Source organism: Meriones unguiculatus, chromosome 3 (assembly GCF_030254825.1).
Source record: "Meriones unguiculatus strain TT.TT164.6M chromosome 3, Bangor_MerUng_6.1, whole genome shotgun sequence".
NCBI lineage: Eukaryota > Metazoa > Chordata > Mammalia > Rodentia > Muridae > Meriones > Meriones unguiculatus.
Window position 1 is genome coordinate 141,299,637 of NC_083351.1, and position 22,081 is coordinate 141,321,717.

Below are 22,081 nucleotides of genomic sequence, written 5' to 3' on the forward strand. Positions count from 1 at the left end.
TATCGTCAGAAGTGTGTGACAAACACCTGTATTCACCATTCCATCTTACTAGTCCATCAGCTTCCTTTCTTCCCTCCCTCTCTCCCTGCCTCCCTCCCTCCTTGCTCCCTCCTTCTTCCTTTCCTTTTTCCCTCCCTTCTTTCCTTCCCAAGATCTTATTAAGCTGCCAGGCTGGCTTAGACCTTATAGCTAGAGCCTGCAACCAGGCTCTCTGCTTCCCAGGCAGGAGACAGAACTGGGTTGAGAACAAGACATGGCACCTATCTAGTGTGGATTTACTTGCCAGGTGAGATGTCATGGCATTGGCAAATGCTTAGGGTGGGGGTTTCACAGATATTGTCCCCATAGAGTACCTGTCAGTGTCTGAGAGGAGCCTGAGCAGAGGCTGGATTTGGTCTGTAAGTTTTGGAAGGATGGCTTGCTGCAAAATAACACACAGGTTGCAAAGGAGGGAACAGGGAACGTGAAAGCAGTAATGTAAACAAGGATTAATTGTAAATATTAACGATAGATTTTTTTTTAAATGCAGAGCCTTGCATGTATTAGGCAAGTGCTAATATTGAGCTGCATCTTCTAATATAAACAATACTTTTAAAAAGGAGTAGATGAACTAATTAGAACTTGGCAATTGACTTAATGGAGGAAAGAGTTGTGTAAAGAAAAATAACAATTGTGTAAATGATTTCATTGATTTTTAAAATTACAAATACAAGGCCAGCAGGATGACTCAATGGGTAAAGGTACTCCCTGCACAAGCCTGAGAATCTGATTTCAATCCCCATAATCAGGTAAAGTTAGAAGGAAAGATCCTACTACAGAGTCATTCTCTGACTTCCATACCTGTACTGTGGCATGTGCACTCATCCCCCCACCCCCACCCCAGACACCTACAAATAAGTAAATACAGCTTAAAAAGTTGCAAATACCAAAGTGAAAGGATATTTATAATAAAATGAGTTGTTTTTGGACATCTGACCCTTAGGCACCCATTGGACATTTTAATAGACATAGTGAACAGTTAAGTGGTTGACTATGCCATGAATCTACAAGCCCACTGGTTTCCTTATTGCTAGCCTACTGTTGAGAGATCCTCTTCCCTTAGCTGGATTACTGCAGTAGTTGTCTCCTCGGGAGCCCTGTGTTTCAGTTACTGTTCTATTGCTATGAAGAGACATTGTAGCCAAGGCAACTCTTATAAAAGCAAGTGTCTAATTGAGAGCTTTCTTACAGATTCGGAGGGTGGGGAGTGTGGTGACAGATGGGAATGCATAGATGCATGGTGCTGGAGAAATAGCTGAGAGCTACATCCTGATTAGCTGGCAGCTAGCAAAGAAAGAGATACTTGTCCTGCTTTTGGCTTTTGAAACCTCAAAGCCCACCCCCAGTGACACACCTCTTCCAACAAGGCCACACCTCCTAATCCTTCCCAAACAGTTCATCAATTGGAGACTAAGCATTCAAATAAGTGAGCCTGTGGGGGTTATTCTCATTCAAACTACTATACCCTGCTTCTTCATCTTCTTTATTTTTCTACTTAAGTTTTTATTTATTTATTTATTTATTTATTTATTTATTTATTTATTTGGTTTTTCAAGGCAGGATTTCTCTGTGTAGCCTTGGCTATTCTGGACTTGCTTTGTAGACCAGGCTGTCCTCGAATTCACAGAGATCTACCTGCCTCTGCCTCCCTGAGTGCTAGATTGTAGGTGTGTGCCACCATGCCCAGCTCACATTCTGCTTCTACTCTTTCCTTTTATATCTATTTTCCAGATAGCAGTATGGTCTATAAAAAATGGATTGAATCCCTTTCTTTTACAGCTTTTCCCTGGCTTCATTTGTCCACAGAACAAAATCTACTCAAAAAAAAAAGTACAGTATCTTCACTCTTAAGGTCCCCCATTGCAATAGATTTCTTGGTCAGCTTGACTACATCTTGGAACTAACTGAAACCCAAATGGCTGGGCATGCCTGTAAGGGATTTTTTTTTTTTTTAATTAAATCATTTGAAGTGGAAGGACCCACTTCTATTTCAGATTTTTGAGGTAGGAAGATTCACCTTTAATGTGGGCCACACCTTTTGCTGGCAGCCTATATATAAGACATGGAAGAAGGAAGCTTGCTTTTTCTTTGCCTGCTAATCACATCCATTCCTTCACTGGCATTAGTGCCTACTTCTGGATTCCAGTATGTCCTGAAGACCTGCCAAAACATACAGCCTTGTGGACTGAACAACTATGGATTCTTGGACCTTCCATTGGTAGACAGTTGTTGGACTAGGAGGACCACCGTCTGTAAACCATTCTAATAAATCTTCTGACTTCCACACACATAGCATAGCATACACATGTGTGTGCATATACATATGTACATATATACACACGAAATTAATTAATTGTTAAATTTTTAGACTTGGATACTACTGGTTGAAGGAATAAAATGTGTAATGAGTGTCTAAATTCCAGAATCCAGTGTGCGCTTCTTATAAAGACACAATAGAGAAAGAAATAGTTGATGAAATGAAATAATTAAAACCACATATTATATAGTAGTTTTCTTAGGTAAATATAAACTCAGGCAAAAATATTGAATGTTGGCTTCACTATACAGAATCTTTAAAATTGACATCCATGGGTTGATTTCCTTTTTTTCTGCTGAGTATAGTAAAAATTTTAGTTAATTGTCTTATAGTAGAAATACATTGTGTATTGACAGTTTTATTTTGGGTTCTTTTTTAAGATTTGCCTAGGCCAAATTAGACGTTGTTAGCTATCAGATAGACGCCAAGTAATTGCTTGATTGAAAGATAATTTATATACTTAAGAGTTTGAGATTGACTTTTGAATAATTCAAATCACACAAGAAAGTCAGGAGCAGCTCATTAAGGGCAGAGGCTTGCTAAGACATCCTTAAATTTTTAAGGAGCATTCAGATGGTTTGAGTTTAGTAAAATTAGTTTTAATTTTACTAATGACAGCAGATATGTGGCAAACAGCCAGAATTTTGAGCTTAAAACAAATGTCTAGAGGTATTCATGGATAGAATATCTGATTATTTGTAGAGATCATAGAGCTTCTATACCAGCAATGTAGTGTGAGTTTATTAAGATGGTTGTGGTTTGTGAAATAAGTATTCATGCATGTGTTTGAGCCATTAACTAACTTCCTTGCTTGTGATTCATAGCATATATATATAGTAACATCTAGACAGTTCAGAATGAGAATGTTTACAAGTTTCCATCTGAGAGCAGCTTATTTTATGTGCTTTGGTTAAATGATCGCTTTGTGGGGTTAAAGTGGTGTTTCTGAAGATTTGACAGTAGATTTCAGTTTAGATAGGATTGCTATGAGCCTGAGACCAGCTTGATCAGTACTGAATCAGATGCTATTTCATACAAAACAAAACAACATGAAGCTCTAGCTTGTATTTCATAGGCATGTAAGAGAGAAGACAGAAAAATAATAAGTAATTGGTAGAGATAATGGAGGGCTGAAGCGATTGATCAGAGGATAGAGTGCTTCCTGTTGAGTGTGAAGACTAGAGTTCAGATCCCCAGAACCCACATAAAGACAGATGAAGATCTGTGATCCCAGCATGCCTGCAGCCAAATGGGAAGTAGAGATGGCAGAATCCCAGAAGCTCATGGGTCAGCTTGCCTGGCACATGTAGAAAACAATGAGAAGGAAGAAGGAAGGATTAGCACCATAAGTTGTTCTCCACATGGTACCTGTGTATTCTTGCATCCACAGGCACAGTAGAATGTGCACATACACCACACACAGACATCCCATACATACAGTAAAGAGGAGGGGGTGGGTGGGCATGATCTTTAGATTCTGCGAAAAACTAGATTCCTCAATTAGAAATATACTTCAAACCAGTTGGGGCACATGTGTAAATCCCAGCACTTGGGGGACAAAGGCAGGATTGCTGTTCAAGGGCAGCCTGGTCTACATAGTGTGTTCCAGGATGGCCAGAGCTGCATAGTGAGACAGTCTTAAAGAAACAAAAAGAAACTAACAGAAGAACTCAATACATTTGGACTATTAAGCAGGATAAGAAAAGAATAATCCACTGAGACATCTTATTAAAAGAAACCAGAGTGCAACAACAGACCAGAAACAATTCAACCTAAAAGCTGCCAGAGAAGCCAGAATGCCGTGAGTCTAGTTGTTGCTCATTGGAAATACACATTTTATATCAACGATATGCAGAAGACCAAAGAAACACTCTTTGGGAGTGATACCTTTGGAATCATGAGAGGAAAACTGAATGTTACTATGGAATTTTGACTTATTTAAAGGTGAAAATAAGTACATTTTTTTTGTTTGTTTGTTTGTTTGGTTTTTTTTTTTTTTTTTTGGTTTTGATTTTCTCTGTTTAGCCCTAGCTGTTCTGGATTCACTTTGTAGACCAGGCTGGTTTCAAATTCACAGAGATCTGTCTACCTCTGAAATAAACACATTTTTACACATTAAGGTTGATATTGCAGACTTGTCCATTCAGAGTTAAAGAAGAATACTGTTAAATTTAACATGTCTCTAAGTTGTAAAATAAACTCAGGGAAATCAGGATGATAGAAAAGGCAATGAAGAAAAAGAAATGGATAAATGATGTTGATAAAATTAAGTATTAGAAATAGAAATAACATATTCTTTCAGTATTTAATATTAAAATGTAATCCAGAGTGGTAAGAAAAACATAATCTTGTTCTAGAAGGGAGTGGAGATACTGACTTTGCAGATGGCTGAAAGATTTACAGGAAATATCCTGTGTACACTAAATTAAAGAATAGAAATAAAAAGCCAGGTGTGGTGCTACACTCCTTTAATCCTAGCACTCAGGGAGGCAGAGGCAGGAGGATCTCTGAGTTCGAAGGCCAGCCTGGTCTACAAAGTTAGTCCAGGTTAATAAAGGCTACACAGAGAAACCCTGTCTCAAAAAAAAAAAAGTATAATTTTTTAAATTGGAGGATGAGATGGTAGGAACATATAGAAGATTGGTTGACTCTAACAGATGGTAGGAAATGTGAAAGATAAAAGGACAGTAACCTAGGAAGAAGCAGTAAGATGGTCCAAGTGTGCCACAATCAAGTGGTCATGTTTAATGCTGTCCTTTAAATGTGTGCCTGGCGAAGAGGTGGAGACACAGACTTCTTTTGTGTGTTGGTCCTCCAGGACTCTTGTGATTTGCCTTCTAACAGTACCAGCAATTTTCCCTTCCTTGATTCTGTTCTCCCTCAGCTTCTGCTGAAAACCCAGATGGCACTTGCCTCCATCCTCATTCTGTGCTTGCCTTCATCGTAATTCTTCCACAGAGAGTGCTCAGCAAGAGCTTCCGATGGCTTTTGTGTGGCAAATTACTCAGCATTCACTGTGAGCCTCTTCTGTTTTCCTCAGTATAAAATACACAGATGCCTCCTTATGAGTCGGATGTCATTGTAAACATGAAGGCCGTGTGGGAGAATGGTGAACAGTGTGCCACACTAATAAAAATATCTTAGGCTTTGACCTGACTGCTCCCATGTCTAAAATATCACCTGTGCAGTTACAGAACCCTTTGCCTGTTTCCTCATAGAAAGGAAACGGTAGTTGTGTGACTTTAGGGGATATTGTAACCTCTCTGCTTCAGTTTCTTCATAGAGATAATACCTATGCCAAAATGATTTTGTGAGAACTAACTATAGCAGCTCACTCAAGTACAGAATCTGTTGAATAGATTTTCTGAATTTTAATTGACTGTTTTTTATAAGTTTTTTGTTGTTGTTGTTGTTTTTGGTTGGGCATGATGGTGTGCTGCTGTTATTTCATCATTCAAGAGCCTGAGGCAGGAGCGTTGTGAATTTGAGCTCATTCTTCACTGTATAGTGAGACCCTGCTTCATAAAAAGAAAGAATATCTTTCTTTAGGATAACAGTAGTTGCTGTGGTCTACAGTGGAGCATTCAAATGCATTGATATTTGAATTGGTATTTATGTAAACATTTCTTTTGCCTATAGTGGGAGGTAGATTCCAATTTCTTTTTATTTTTTACCTTTATTAGTGGTTTTTGGGGGTGTGAATGGGAGTACAGTTGTCTAATATCACTTAATAGACATCTTTTCTTCACTGAATGTTGTCTCTAAAACAGTGGAAGAACTCTGTGCTTTTGTTTTTCTATTTTAAATGCATCTACACTTTGACCATTAGATGTAACACCTCACAGATTTTGCTTGTTTTACTCTTTAAAACAAGTGCTTTCGTCAGTTTCCTGAGAGGCTTTGTCATGTATATGGATGCTGAGTTTTACTAAATGCATTGTCTTTTGTGCTTGAGATGATTTCATGCCTTTTCTCCTGTGGTGTATCATTGAGGGATAAGTAGCTTTAATGAAGTTTGACACTCTTATGTTTTATAGAATGAATTAAAATAGTTTGTGATAATATACTTACTGTTATACATTGCTTGATTAAATTAATAAGTTACAGTTTTATATCAAAGCGAGTCTTTAATGTAAAGTTGTTTTGATAAACTTTACAGCAGAAAATATAGGCGCAGAACTCAAAGCTCCACTTAAGCAAGATCCTCTTCAAGTAAGAGGTAAGTATCATTTATTTGATGTTTTAGCATGTGGGTATATATAAATATACAGAATTTATGTGGAGGTCTTTAACAATCTAAGCATGTAGTTATAGTTTGCTTTTATTTTAAGTAAATTGGCTATAAGTTTTTATTCTAGTTATATACTCCTTTTGATGACAAGTATTTAAAAAGCCTAAAGAACCAAAATCATCAGTTTGCTTTATTATTTTTTAAAAAGTAATGTTATTAAGGAACAGGAGGCTACTGCCTTCAGCTATAGTGTGCTTAAATTCACGTGGGTTGTGTCTGATTTTTCTCCAAAGCAACTAATTCTTTAGCTTTGTGAGGTTTGAAGCACTGTGGTGTCAGACAAAACAGGGCTCAGTTTTAGCTCTCACATTTACTAACTAACTGTCTGCTCTAAGGTAGCTAACTTATTTAACCACTCTGACGTTTAGCTCACTTCCCTATAAGATGGTAAAAATAAACCTTACTCATCAGGGTGGCCTTGAAGATTATGAATACAAATAGTTAAGTAATCAAGAGTCATCAGCATTGTACTCTCTGTGTGTTACCTACCTTTGATTGCAGCCTGTCAGGAGCTGGAGCGGAAGGAATCCCAGGTTACATAGTGAAGCCTTCTCTCTCTCCAAAAAAATCAGTACAGGATAGCAGTGACTATTCTGTAATATTTATTGAGACTTCATTTACACATAGACCCTAAGCAACTTAAATTGTTTTAATGCTTTAAACAGATCAGTACTACTGATACAAGGTTTCTACTAGATGAAAGGTTGTTATTTAGCATCAATTAGAGATGAATTATGGAGATAAACACTAGTTTTTTGTACTGGGGGAGATATTTCTTTTTATTTGCTACCATCTTATTATCAGGAAAAAAAACAAATGTATATGGAATTCAACAAGTTTTCATTTTCCAGTAGAGCTTTCAGTATGCATACTTATATTACTTTGTTTCTGGTTTAGTTAAAGCAGTCCTTAAGAAGAGGGAGTATGGATCAAAATACACTCAGAATAATTTCATCACTGGAGTAAGAGCAATAAATGAGTTCTGTCTTAAATCTAGGTACGGTATTTCTTTCCTTTTTTTTTTTTTTCTTTTTTTTAAAGATTTATTTATGTATACAGTGTTCTACTTGCATGTGTGCCTGCATGCCAGAAGAGGGCACCAGATCTCATTATAGATAGTTGTAAGCCACCATGTTGTTTCTGGGAATTGAACTCAGGACCTCTGGAAGAGCAGCCAGTGCACTTAACCTGAGCCATCTCTCCAGCCCATAGTATTTCTTTCAATGTAGTACTCTGTACAAATAATATGGCCTGTTATCTTTTCATTAATTTTCAAAATTAGCATGAAGATAATTGCTCATTGTCACAGATTTCTACAACTAGTGATTAAGTAGAAAACGATCTATTAGTGACCTTAATAGTGATTTGATAAACCTTTCAGAATTTAAGAAAAATCAAAGTGATTACAACTGTGACTTGATATATCTAACTTGTAAAAATTTAATTGTGTGTGGGGGGTGCATATGTGGAGGTCAGAGGAAAACTTGGGAGAGTTGGTTCCCTTCTGCCATGTGGATCTGGGGGCCACAACTGAGGCCTTTAGGCTTGCCAGCAAGTACTTGCTGAGTCATCTTGCCAGCACTTAACTTAAATTCTTAAACAGAAGAATGATACTTGTATATATTTTATTTTTTGCGTGCCTTAAAAGTTTCTGTGCCCATAGTACTAGCGTCAATGGCTGAGTTGCAACATACTGACCAGGCTTGACCCTGTTAAGTTTCTGATGAGACCATGCACATTCAGGATTGTATGTAGGGGAGTGGAGTCTATGTACTGTGGTGGTCTTTATCAGTGATCAACTTTTTTTACTGTATTAAAAATGCTGTCTTTAAACTGATGTTTAGAGGCTATACAGATCCCTTCTTTCAAGATGGGGGTCAGTCTAGTTGTTTACTGTCTTTAATCTGTAAGCTTTTAAGTATTGTCTGAATAACCTCAACACCTCTATGTCTCCAGTGATTTAGAACAGCTTCGGAAAATCAGACGACGAAGTCCCCATGATGATACTGAGTCCTTCACTGTATTCTTGAGATCAGATGTGGAAGCAAAGTAAGAGCATAATTCCTTCACAACAGAGTGCATGCTGGATTTGGGGTTAGAGACGCATTTTATAAAAATATTTCCTCATGAGTTGATTTGAATTGCTTAGATTTGACTCGGAAGTTTTAAGCACTTTTTGTTTTTCTCGTGAAAAGACCTTACGCTTTTTCTTTTATAAGCTTTTTATATATAGTTCATGTTTACTTAAATGTAATTAGAGTAAAGTAAGTTAAGATGATCCCTAGTCGTGACCATGCATATGCTTGTACACACAGAGCGTTGGAAGTTTGGGGAAGCCTTGAAGCTCTCGCCAGGGAGAAAAAATTGCGTAAAGAAGCAGAAATAGAATACAGAGAACGTAAGTACTTTTAGTTTAAGTCTGGGTTTCTTGGAAAATAACATTTAGGTAAGAGCTGTGCCCCTGAGAGCCAGGTGGTCTCTAGTGCTTGCACTTCATGGTTTGGCTCCGCTGCGCTACAGCAAGTCCCAGTTTTCCACCATGGGGATTCATTTAAAAAACAGAATCAATTTGTTTTGTTTTTGTTTTTGTTTTGTTTTGTTTGATAACTTTCTAGGATGGTAAGAGTAAGTGAAAAATACTTGCAAAGAAAAAAGAAAAATACTTTTTAGTTTCTGTGGAACAATACTAGTGACACTAGCTCTGACTTAAAGATTACCATTATGAAAGTGGTAATTACTGCCTTGTTATAGAAAGTATTGATTCAGCCACCACATTCATTCATTCAGCAAATATTTATCATAGTCCTAACATGATTAAGAAACTGCGTAAAAGTAACTTTTATCGCCTCCCACTGCTAACCTAGGCCTAGGCCTAGAAGCTTCTAGCCTCTGTTCTGTGTAACCTAGGCCCAGAATGTTTTCAGTCTCTGAGACCCACCAGTGAATAAGCTCACTCTTTCTTGTTGTTACTGAGCTCTTCTAGGCTGGCTGGTTCAACTCAGCTCTTCTGGCTCAAACTCCTCTCCCAGCTAATTTATTCAGTATGCTCATATCTCTTGGCTTCTTTCTCATTCTCTAGCTCATTCTATCTTTACCTGAGTTCTTTCTCTGTCATGGTAAAACTGCCTCCTCTCTCTGTATTGCCCTTAAGTAGCTTCCCTATTCTGTCAAGTCTTTCTCTAATTTGTCACTGTTTCTGCCACTCAATTAGAAGCACTTTCAAACATGGGTGCTTCCTTCTGTAAATTAATTTTACCTTCATTGTTTGGTATTAAAGGTGTATACCAACTTGCCTGGATATAAGCTTTTCTTTACCTAAAACTTGCTCTATACCTTGAACTCAGATCTGCTAGTGTCTGCTTCATAGATTAAAAGGTTTGTTTCTATTCCAGCCAGATCACACAAGCCTAGAAGATCTTTGAATGTGATCTCTTGCCACCCGGATAACAAAGATCTAGAAGGTGTTTGGATGTGATCTCTTGCCAGAACAGCCATGTTCTGAATTAAAATTCCTCTATAAAACTGTCCTTCAACTACAGACACAAGTTAAGACTATCAGGAAAATGAGTTTAGTGATTTAGAGTTTAGATATAGGGGAATGTAAAATATGTCTTACATGATTTGAATTATATAAATATATTTATTGTTGCAGAAGTATTGTACATATTTATGAATAAAAAAATTCAGTTTGATTTACCAGTACTCCCAAACAAAGAATACAAAAATACAAAGAGTACTACATTTTTTCCTTGTCTGTAATCCTTTTATTTTTATTCCTAAAGATAGCTGTTGTTTATGGTTTGGTTATATCCTTTCAGAATATTTCCAACACATTTTAAAATTCATGTGCACACTTTCTGTAAGATTCATTTTGTTTATTTGTGTGTGTGCGTGTCTTTGTGAGTGTATGTACACATGCGCAGGTGCCCTCTGGGTCCTAAAGAGGATGTGCAGACCCTCGGAGTTGAAGTTACAGACATTTGTGAGCTCAGCACCGTGGATTGTAGTGCTGGCAGCCAGACTCTGCTCTTCATGATTGAGCAGCAACTCTTTGAACTGCCGGGTGGTCTCCAGCACCCTGTAGACACACATTTAGCATACATAAATGGGAAGGGACCATGCTCTGCATGTACTTGTTCCACTTGTTCGTCATAGATGCCAATGTAATCCTAGTTTTCATAGCTGTGGGAAGAAACATCCTGAATACATGCCTTCCAAGGAAGGGATGGTAGGGGTCTCACATGACCCAGGCTAGCCTCAAACTTGCTGTGTAGCCAAGGATGACTACATGGGAGACTACAAGACTATAAGAACCCCTGATTCTCCTGTTTCCACCTCCTGAATGCTAGGATTACAGATCTGTGCTACACCTGGTATACACGGTTCTGGAAAGTGAACTTTACATGATAAGCAAGCATTCTAGCTACACCCTCAACTATTTAACTCAGTTTTAAAGAAAATAGTTGTATTACTATAAACTGATTAGTAATAATATATATGGCCTAAACTTATTTTCTGATTGTCATAGGGCTGTTTAGAAACCAAAGAATATTAAGGGAATATGGTGATTTCTTGGGATACACAAAGGTAAGGATAGCTTTTTAATCCTATGTGTTTGTTAATTAACAAATAGTATGTTACAAAATGTCTATGATCATAATCCAAGAAATTCTAGCAGGTCTTTGATCATAATCCAAGATTTTTCTTGAGCACATTTTAATTAATTGAACTGCCATCTATTCATTTCTGTTTTATTTTCTTGAAATTAAAATTGTGACATGAGTTTCCTAAGCTTCTTTTGTTGTTGTTTTGTTTTTGTTTTTCAAGACAGGGTTTTTCTGTATAGCCTTGGCTATCCTGGACTTGCTTTGTAGACCAAGCTGTTACTAAGGTTCTTCAGCATACATAAATAAAGGAGACTATTTGCTTAGGTTTTATCAGGATTTTCTTTCTCTTTCATATCTTTTATCTCTCATGCATATGCATATACATACATACTCACACACACACACACATACACACATATAGTTGTATATAAAAGTTTCTTAAGTGCAATTTTCTTTACTCCTTCTACTCCTAATTCTGATTCAGCATTGAGGCTGCTAGCTGTCTGCTTTTGCACATGAAAGCATCCCTTGAAAGACAAAATTACACCACTGGTTTGATTGTTCTTTATTTGGTTTTATTATTATCTAAATGTATTATTTAATTTTAAATTTTTATCTATTTTATGTAATAAGTATTATTGCCTAGATTATACTAATATTTATTATTCGTGTATAGTTAGTAAAAACTCTGTGTGACTTCATTAATATGTTCTTTCACTGTAAAATAGCTTAATGTACACCTTTCCCCCATTCCCAAACTTTCTACAGCCTTACCTTTTGACAGTAGCTGATAGCTACTGTCCCTGCTTCATACTGAAAAAAAAACAAAAACAGGTATACAAGTGGCTCCACTGTAAAGTGGTTTATCAACTTGATAGTGTGAAATCATAAGCATATGGCCTTTGTTTTTAATTTCCATATAGTATTCAGTAAGTTATAGTTGATATTTCATTAAAATGGGCTTTGTGCTAGATGATTTTACTAGGTGGATCTAAGAGTTCTGAATACATTTGAGGCAGGCTAGGTATGCTATGGTTAGGTTACATGGATTAGATGCATTTTTAATCTATACTATTTAAGTTTGTGGTGGTTATAGAGACCCTAATCCTATAAGTCAAAGACCATTTGTAATTTGATGAGAGGACTGTATTTTACTCATCAGATACACAGACTTTATCTACACATGCTCTTAAATACCATCCTTTCTACAAGAAATAATTGAATATTAGGAAAAATACAGAAAATTTCATTCAGTATCTCACTTGCTCTTGTCTGTTAAATTCAGTCTAATTGGATTTTCTTTCTACTGAAATGGCTCTTAACAAAAGTCACAAACAACATAAATGGCTCTTAACAAAAGTCACAAACAACATCCAAAATGCAAAGTCATCTATATCTAGAATAGACTTTTCTTTTCAACTTGGCTAGGAGGGATCTTTCATCAAGAAGTTAATAGTGGGTATATGTGATGGTTCCTAGCCATAATTCTAGCATTCAGGAGCCAGAATCAGGAAGATCTCCTCATGTTCAAGGCTAGCCTAGTCTACATAGTAATTTCCAGGCCAGTCAAGGCTACTTAGTGAGGTTATATCTCAAAAGAAACTGTCTATCTGTCTCTCTATCTATCTATATGTCTTTCTCAAAATAAAAAGAGAAATTAATGCCATAGCTGGGTGTTGTAGCTAATGCTTGACATACCAGCATTTGGAAGGTTAAGACAGGAAGATTGCCACAAATCAGAGCTAGCAAGGGCTAGAGTGAGACTTCTCAGAACAAATCAAGTTAATGCATAAATTGGGCAAAGGCCGCCTTTGCAAATTGTCTTTTCTCTGAGTAGCATTTGAGACTTGAGTGCCTTTCACACAGTTCAGAACTGGGCACAGCCTCTCTTCATTCATTTTGATTCTGGTTTCCTGCAGAGCCTTTTCTGAGTGCAGCACAGAAGAGTGGTCTGAAGGTCGTAGTCTTCCCATGTCTGGGGAGCTAGAATTTCTCCTGTGCTACAAGATGACTATCACTGTCTTACAGTGCGGAATAACTTAGGCCAGTGACATCTGCCTCATATCTGTTCATGTGGGCAGTCCTGCTTGCTGGAATTACATGCCTTCTTTATGTATTTTTACTTTGGATGCAGATTTTTCCTGTTACACTCTTCTTGTTTCACAGGAACTCTAACAGCAAGAAATAAAGTCACAGCATCCTTAGGTTTACCAAAAGCATTCTCTCATCAGAGCAATAGCTATCCTCTCATAATCTAATTTTGCACTGTCCCTTTAATTTCTTTCTTTCTTTAATTTAATTTGTTCTGCTTTCTTATGCCTTTCCTTAGATCCTGACTGTGAATTTCTTAGGATAGTCCTTTATCTCCACTGAGTAAGTTTAGCTGCAGCCATAATATTGCTTTGAAATGAACCAGTGGTGCTCTGACTGGTTTATACAGCTTTCCCTGGTAGTCCTCTATGACATCTGTTGAAATTTTTAAACACTTAATATTTACTTATTTAGTGTCCGTATGCCATGGTGCTCCTGTGAAGGTCAGAGGACAGTTTCCTTCTACCATCTGGGGACCCAGGTCATCAGGCTTCGTGTCAGTTCTTATAACAATGTAAAATAAACTTAAGTATGAAAGTTAAAGAACAAAATGAGCATTTGAGGTTTTGGAAAAGTACCCAAGTGTGCTTTCAGTTACCTACGTACTTTATAATTTATTTTATTATCTGGTCGTGGTGTGGCACACGCCTTTAATTCCAGCACTCAAGGAGGCAGAGGCGGGCAGATCACTTTGAGTTTAAGGCCAGCCTGGTCTAGTGAGGCCAGCCAGTCCAGGACAGCCAAGACCCCAGAGGACAGAAGAGGTGTCATCACCTGGAGCTGGAGTTGTGTAGGTTGTTGTGATCCACCCAAGATGGGTGCTGGAGACCAAGTGAGTGTTCTCAGCAAGGAGAATGCATGCTCTCTAGTGACTGAGCCATCTCTCTAGGCCCGCACTACACTCCTCTTAATGAGAAATTTTGGATGAAAAGAATTTAAAAGTAAGCCTCTTTGTTTAGAAGTTTTGAGAAGCTGAATCTTGTGCTGTGTCAGACCACTGGCTGCTATGCTTCTTTGAGAGACTGTGGAAGTCTTTGTTCTTGTCTTACAGCCACGTTCCAGGGCGGTGTCAGTGTTCCTTAAGGGACCAGGAAAGGTGGTGATGGTTGCTATCTGCATGTAAGTTTTGAAGACAAGGCTTTTAAACTAGAAGTATATACCTGTTAATATGTGTGTCCTTGAATGTATAAATAGATGACTTAGTGGCTAGCTGCATAACTGACATGTAGCTTTTATTACTTTAGGAAGTTGAGTCTATGTCATGGCTAGTGACGTGATAGGACAAGGGTAGAGGTCCATTTAGACATTTGTACTTGGTTTGTGTATTTTTGAAGTGGATATAAATTTCTCCCTGAGAATACTCATTGGACTTTGTCAGGGTCAATTTTTTAAAGTTACATTGGCCATTGTGACTCAGGCCACAGCTACTAAGAAGAACATTCATGCCTGTGTTTTCCTCCCACTTAACTTTGGAGGAAACTTCATGGTTTTGTGACAGATTCCTTTTTCCTCTGGCTTCTTGATTTCTATTTTGCTTACCTTTTTGTTCTTTGCTAGTTAATTTTAGGCTGTATGAAAGCATTAATTTTGTAATTCAGAAGAGTTTTATTTTAAAAAAATGCATATCAAATTACGGTAGGATTTAGAAATATATAATCTTTGGAGGGTTGGAGGTTATTAGACTAGAGGAAAGAGTTTCCAGGAAGGACTAAGGATGATGATATCTATTAAGAATACTTAGAACTGTTATCAAGAATGGTGTCCAGGTTTCTGCTTAGACAACTGATAGATGTTACTCTGACAGGAGCACCAGAAACAGGGATAGGACAGAAGAGAAAATGATCTTGGGTTTTTAGTTTGAGACATCTATAAGGCTGTCAGGAGGAGATGGTGAATAGTTAGTTCTTTCTGCCAGCAAAGTTGTGATAATAATTGTAGCCGTCCTTGTGAGAGTGTATGTAATATATAAACTAATTAGCATAATACCTAGTACATAATATGTATTATAAGTATTATTGTTAATATATATTGTTCTCAAGCTGAGCAGGAAGATCTAGGCTGGAGATTTAGACTTGTGAATTATTAGTCTATTGATGATAATTAAAACCATAGCAATAGTTAAGATTGCCTGGGGGGTAATTATATAGCATTAGAAAGACAGAGTCTTCAACATACAGAATTGCCTCAATGCTTTTCCTTGCATACTTAATGGTGTCGCAATCTGTACTTTTCATATTTATACCTGAATTGTAGGAAGTTCTTTTTTTATTTATTTTCAATAGAACCTAGTATAAAGTCATTTAGCTTTTCATGGAAAAATTTTACCTCAAACATATGGTAAATTGTTTTCTTTCTCTCTAGTAATGGCTTGAACTGCTTCTTTAAGTTTCTTGCCTGGATTTATACGGGTTCAGCAAGTATGTTCTCAGAGGCTATACACTCATTATCTGATACTTGTAACCAGGTAAGAAGAAAATGCTTCATTAATTTTAAACATCTTCTTATAGGCTTTAGGCAGAAAATGATTTGTTAAAAAATACCCTGTAGTTGGCTTTGGCTGTGGCAGCTTTCTTAACTTGAACATTTAAGAACAGAGGCTTTTTATACATGTGTTCTGCACCTGTGCTTCCATATCCCCACAACTAACTATGGAGTAAAAATACGAGAAGTAGATGGACATGGTAGCACAGACCCAGCACTCAGGAGGGAGAAGCAGGTAATCTATGTGAGTTTGAACCCAGCCTGGTCTATGTTATATAGTGTGTTCCAGGACAGCCAGAGCTATACAGAGAGGCCCTGTCTCAATACAAACACACACTGACAGAGAGAGAGACAGACAGACAGAGAGAGAGAGAGAGAGAGAGAACACTGTCTATACTGTACAGGCTATTGCCCTTATCACTACTCATTTTTTTGTCTTGTTTTTAAGGTTTGTTTATGTGTATGAATGTTATGTCTGCATGTATGTCCACATAAATGCCTGATGCCATAAGAAGGCATCAGATCTCCTTGGACTACAGTTACAGAGCCTCCGTGTGGGAGCTGGGAATTAAACCCAGTCCTCTGGAAGAGGAGCCAGTGCTCTTAATGGCTGAAGCATCTCTCTATCCCATCCCTACTATTCTTAACAATAGAGTTTAACAGTACTATATATATATTCACTATTCATATTGTATGAGACATGAGAAGTAATACAGACATGATTTAAAATATGAGAGGATACTTGTAGGTTATTTGAAAATACTAGTTTACATAAGAAACTAAAGCATTGAAAAGATGCTTTTTATTTATTGTTTTTTCAGATTTATGTGTTTGAGTGTTTTGCCTCCATGTATATCTGTGCACCGCATGTATGCCTAGTGCCTAAAGAGGTGGTGAGCCTCATGTGGGTGCTGGGAATTGAACCTGGGTCCTTTCCAAGACTGAGCAAATTCTCCAGCTTGTAGAAGAGTTTTGTTTTTATGTGTGTGCATGCGCTTATTTTTCTTTTGCCTGCATGTGTATCTGTTTGACGGTGTCGGATTCCCTGAAACTGGAGTTACAGACAATTTTAGGCTGTCATGTGGGATGCTGGGAATTGAACCTAGGACCTTTGGAAGAGCAGCCAGTGCTCTTAACCTGTAAGCCATCTTTCTAACCACCAGGCCCAGGAGAGAGATTTTTGAAAGAGCTTTCTAAATACAGTTGTCTTGGAACTCACTATGTAGGCCAGGCTGGCTTCAAACTCCAGAGATCTAATCTGCCTGCATCTGCCTCCAGAGTGCTGGAATTAGAGGTGTGTGCCACTGTGCTCAGCTAAATATAAATTCTTAACTACTGTGAGAGCCAATACAAATTTTTAAATAAAGATAGTGCTGTGTGATTGTTAAGCATACTTAGACGAGTAGTTTGAAATCTTTCTCTTGATTTTGCAAATGAAGATTAAAAAAGTTAAAATACCCTTTAAATTCTCTTTGGCCCAAATTATGAATACTTAAAACCTAATTCTTTGTGAACAATAATATAGAAATTTTACTTACATATTTTAAAGAGAAATTTAATAAAATTTAAATACTTTATTTAAAGAATAAAGTGTTTATACTTTATTTATATTGAAATAAATTTGAGAGAATTTTCAGTGCAAGTAGCTCAGTGTAAAGTATGTGACTGCCAAATGAGAAGCCTTGACTTTGATCCCTAGCACTGCCCACCCAAAAAGAACATTTAAGATAACATTCAAAGGAGTAATAAAAAAGAACAAACAAGCCTAAGCAGGCATCTCACTGTTCAGTATATTAAAACCTTCTGTAAAAGTAAAGGGAGGTGTTTGTTTTTTTCTGTTTTTTTTGGCTTGTATATGAGGTGTATGTGTGTATGTGCGTGTGACTAGTATATGAGGTGTATGTGCGTGACGTTGGCATAGATGTTTTCCTCAGTTGTTGTTCATCTATCTATTGAGACAGGTTTCTTAACTTGAGCACAGGAGTACCGATTTAGCTAGTCTAGAGAGAGCCCCTGTCTGCCTCCAAAGGGCCAGGATTCTAGGATAGCCATCACTGCCACACCCAACATTTAGTGCTGGGGATCCTAACGCCAGTGCTTTCGCTTGTATGAGAAGCACTTTACCTACTGAGCCATCAGGAAGTACTTAATAACCACCATCAATATAGTTTTTTTTTTTTTTCCAGTCAGTCACAGTATTAGGAAGGAGAGGAAATGGGGAGGGACATATAAAAACAGTGTTTAAGAGCCTTGAAAGCTTAAGGACATAAAGACAAAAAAATATGAAACAAGATTAATAGTGTTAGTATTAATTTTAGAACATTGGAGATAAATCTTAAGTATCTGTTCTCTAAAATATTGTCCTACTTTGGGTTATTACAGCTCAGATGAAACGCCAGGGAAGAAAGGGTTGATTTGGTTTATACATCTAGTCCATCACTGAAGGAAGGGACTGAAGCAGAGGCAGTGGAGGGCACAGCTTGTGGGCTTGCTCCTCCTGGCATAATTAGCCTTTTTTCTTATAGAACCCAGGGCCACCAGCTTAGAGGTGGCATGACCAACAATGGGCCAGACCCTCCCCCGTCAATCACTAATTAAGAAAACGCCCTGCAGGCTTGCCTACAGCTTGATCTTATGGAGGCATTTTCTCAATAGAGGATCCGTCCTCTCAGGTGACTGTAGCTGTGTCAAGTTTACTTACAGCTAGCCAGTACAAATATTACATATGGGTTTTAAAGCTATGATAGCTTTAGCTGAAGGAATAACCATGGTAAACTGAATAAAAAAATAGAGGTGCAGAATATATTATATAACTTGTACTTTAACCATGAAGGACTCACAGAGATTGAATGTAATGTTTTGACGCATTAACAGTAAAAACCTAGATAAAAATATATCTGCTTCCAAACATTGAATAATAGAAGCACAAGACTATACCACTGAGAAGGGATTTGATTTCTCTTATACTTTTCCTCTAACTTTTTGCTTAGAAACGCTTTTAGAGTAGTGGGCCAGGATGAGAAATATCAAAGTTCAAGGAATCTGAATTGTTTGGAAACTAGGAGGCAGAGTTCTACAGAGGAAAGAGCTACATGGGGGGGGGGAGTCAAAGTCTGTTTAGGGATCTTCTTGAGTCCTTAGTGAATGTTAAATTACCCGTGTGTAAAACTGTGGCCAGAAATACCAAACCAGCAACAAAGCAACAAGCTGAGTAATTTCTAGTGCTTACACAGGGCTACAGCACATTCATATTCTGGCCAGGTGGGATAAGAAACTGTGCTGGTTCCCAGGGAGCCCAGGCTTCATACCTTAGCAGTAGAGTTAAAGTATCCCTAGTGAAAAGACTATTCTAGAATCCTTCTTTATAGACTTTTCCAGAAATGTAAATTATCAAGTTTATCTATGAATAATTTGTGTATCAGAACAAAGCTCCATGCTCTTTAGAGAAGATAATAGACTGCCTCACCCCAAACACTTAGTGTGACATTGACAGTGTTTGGCAAATTTTTCTAGATAGGAGCAGAATACTACTAGACAGTGCAAGGAGCAAGAAAATTGGACTCAACCAGAAGGAAAATAAGTAAACTCAATTGGCAGATGATAAAAGACATTAATAGGGCTTTTAGAGCTGAAAAAAAAAATGCTTGACACAAAATCTCACTGGGTAACATTAACAGAAGACTAAACACTAGAAAAGAGTCGTTCTTTATTTATAATAATAGAAAGCATCTATACTAGAACCAGAGATAAAGAAGACTGAGGAAGATAAAGGAATCCTTAGATACCGTTTGGAGACAGTACCAAGAAAACTGAACCAGCTTTTAAGAAAACAATGCCAATAGTACACAGACTTTGAGAGGTAGAAAAAGCATAGATGGCCTTTCAACTCTATGGACATAGCATAGCTCTGATACCAAAACTCACAGTATCATCACATGAGAAAAACATATATACTGATCAGTACCCTTCAGGGACATACACAGAAATTCTTTTAAATGTAACCAAATGAGATCAAGCAATATATAAAAATCATAATATAGTCAAGTAAATATTGTTCTGAGAATGTAAGTTGGTTTAATAGTCAAAATAAATAGATACAAATCATTGCATTTTCAGTGGCAGCAAATACAGAATAACATTTAAAATTTTCCATTTATAATAGTATCACAAAACGTTAAGGATTAATCTAGAAAAAGATGCACAAAACTTTTACACTGAAAACTGTAAACTATTGCTGAGAGGTTTTACAAAGATCTAAGAAAGGCTGGAACACAGCCCAGTGTTGAGTGCTTGCTTAGACTCTTCAAGGCCCAAGGTTTGATCCCCAGGACCGCGAAGAGGGCAGTGGACTGGGAGAGCATGTAATGGGATAAGACAGTGATCTGTAGAATGAATGTAACCCCAGTCATAATGCCGGTAGAGCTGTGCCTTGTTTTATTTGTGACAGAGTGCTGCAGTGTTTGCTCGGACTGGCTTGCATTCAAGTCCTTTTCACTGAAGGGTGCATCTAGGAGCTTTACCCATATCAACACAGAAAACTACTTAAGGCTTGCTATTTTAACCTGCTGTAGAAGTCACTTATTGTGGTTGATCATTTGAGTTGCATTTTCCTACTGATGGAATTTTAGATTTCTTTGTCATTTTCTTAGTCTAGTTTGGTATGGTTTCTTTGAGATGGGTCTCATGCAGCCCAAGATATACTCAAACTTGGTCCTCCTGCCTCCTCAAGTGCTGGGAATTTAAGCATGCCTCCATGCCCAGCTGTATTTCCAGCTTTTTCACCCTTATAAACAATGTTGTTTGAATCTCCTTGGGTTTATCTTTATTTTTCTAAGTCCTGGAAACTACAATCGCTTGGCCCTTGATGTACACATATGGTTTCTTTGTTGGCTCACTGATTGTATTCTCTGTCTTGGTAATGAGTATGACTGTTTGTTCTCCACAGGGTTTGCTAGCACTGGGCATCAGCAAGTCTGTGCAAACACCAGATCCTTCTCACCCGTAAGGACACTGCCTCTCACTTGAATTTGCTATAAGTCATGAAATAAACCAAAGAATTTCAGAAGGCTAAAATTTATATTGCGTTAGGTTGTTTGAGATTTGGTCATTTACTTTGTAGCATCTAAATTGTAAGGGTCAAAGTAAAGTTAAGGCATAATTTGAAAGTGCAGTTGAATTTTTTTATGCTTTATAATACAGCACAGAGATCTTCTCTGCATTTGATAATTACAAAACACTTCCGAATTCTATTATTTTATTTCAAGGAAGTATATTCCAGTCCAAACGTAATTGACTACATAATCTAACCTTTTTAAAATGCATACTTCATACGTACTCTGTCTTTAGTGCTTTTATTACAATTGAAAAATATTTTGATAACATTTCAAAATTAGATATTTGTAAAGTCCTCACTTATGAATATTTAATTTTTTAAAGAATATATTACCTTGAGGATCTCAGTCTCCTGATGTGGGTATTTATTTTTGTTGCATCTGTTAGCAGCCATCCAAATGTTTGAGCTCCGTAGTCATTGTTATTTTAAAGGTTTATTTATTTGTTATTTATACAATGTTCTGCTTTATGTACACCTGCATGCCAGAAGGTGGCATGATGATTATAGATGGTTGTGAGCCACCATGTGGTTGCTGGGAATTGAACTCAGGACCCATGGAAGAGCAACCAATCCTCCTGGGCTCTGAGCCATCTCTCCAGTCCCTCGTTATTTTAACTAACTGCTTTAATACAGGTTGGTCAGTGTTAAGGCAAAAGAGTTCATTCAACTTTATCGCTGTGAAGATGTCTATTTTAGTGCTTTATACTTTTCCTTACTTGAAAGTGGGACACTACTCTTAATAATAATAATACTTTTTTATTTTCTAGAATTGTGAGTTATTTAATGTTGAGAGCAAACATTAATTAATTACACATCTACTGTGTTTTACTATCTCTTGAAAAATATTTTTCTTACTGATTTTCCATATCAAAAATATAAATAAGTAAAAATTTTAAATTCTATGTTTTGAAGATTGCTTCTTAAGTTATTTTCAGTAGCCCATTTTAGTACTAATTAGTATAGTAACTAAATTTTGGACTGCAGTTTAAGGAAATTTAGATATGAATAGCCATATGGGACTAGTGATTTAATGTAGCAAGCAGTGCAGATCTATATGATACAAGTTTTTAGTAGAACCCACAGTGCAAGCTGGGCAGTGGTTGTGTTGCGCACCTTTGATCCCAGCACTCAGAGAGGCAGAG

General features: G+C 37.2%; 1 protein-coding gene across 2 annotated transcripts in view; it reads left to right on the forward strand.

The window, feature by feature from the left end:
- Slc30a9 (solute carrier family 30 member 9) overlaps positions 1–22,081 on the forward strand; it is a 51,074-nt gene that overhangs the window by 9,231 nt on the left and 19,762 nt on the right. For both annotated transcript variants that reach the window (XM_060380708.1, XM_021635499.2), the window contains exons 3-10: positions 6,516–6,575; positions 7,545–7,644; positions 8,604–8,696; positions 8,963–9,045; positions 11,176–11,234; positions 14,397–14,464; positions 15,707–15,809; positions 20,772–20,827. In XM_060380708.1, coding sequence (XP_060236691.1) covers positions 6,516–6,575; positions 7,545–7,644; positions 8,604–8,696; positions 8,963–9,045; positions 11,176–11,234; positions 14,397–14,464; positions 15,707–15,809; positions 20,772–20,827 — 622 coding nt within the window. The remainder of the gene's footprint in view (positions 1–6,515; positions 6,576–7,544; positions 7,645–8,603; positions 8,697–8,962; positions 9,046–11,175; positions 11,235–14,396; positions 14,465–15,706; positions 15,810–20,771; positions 20,828–22,081) is intronic.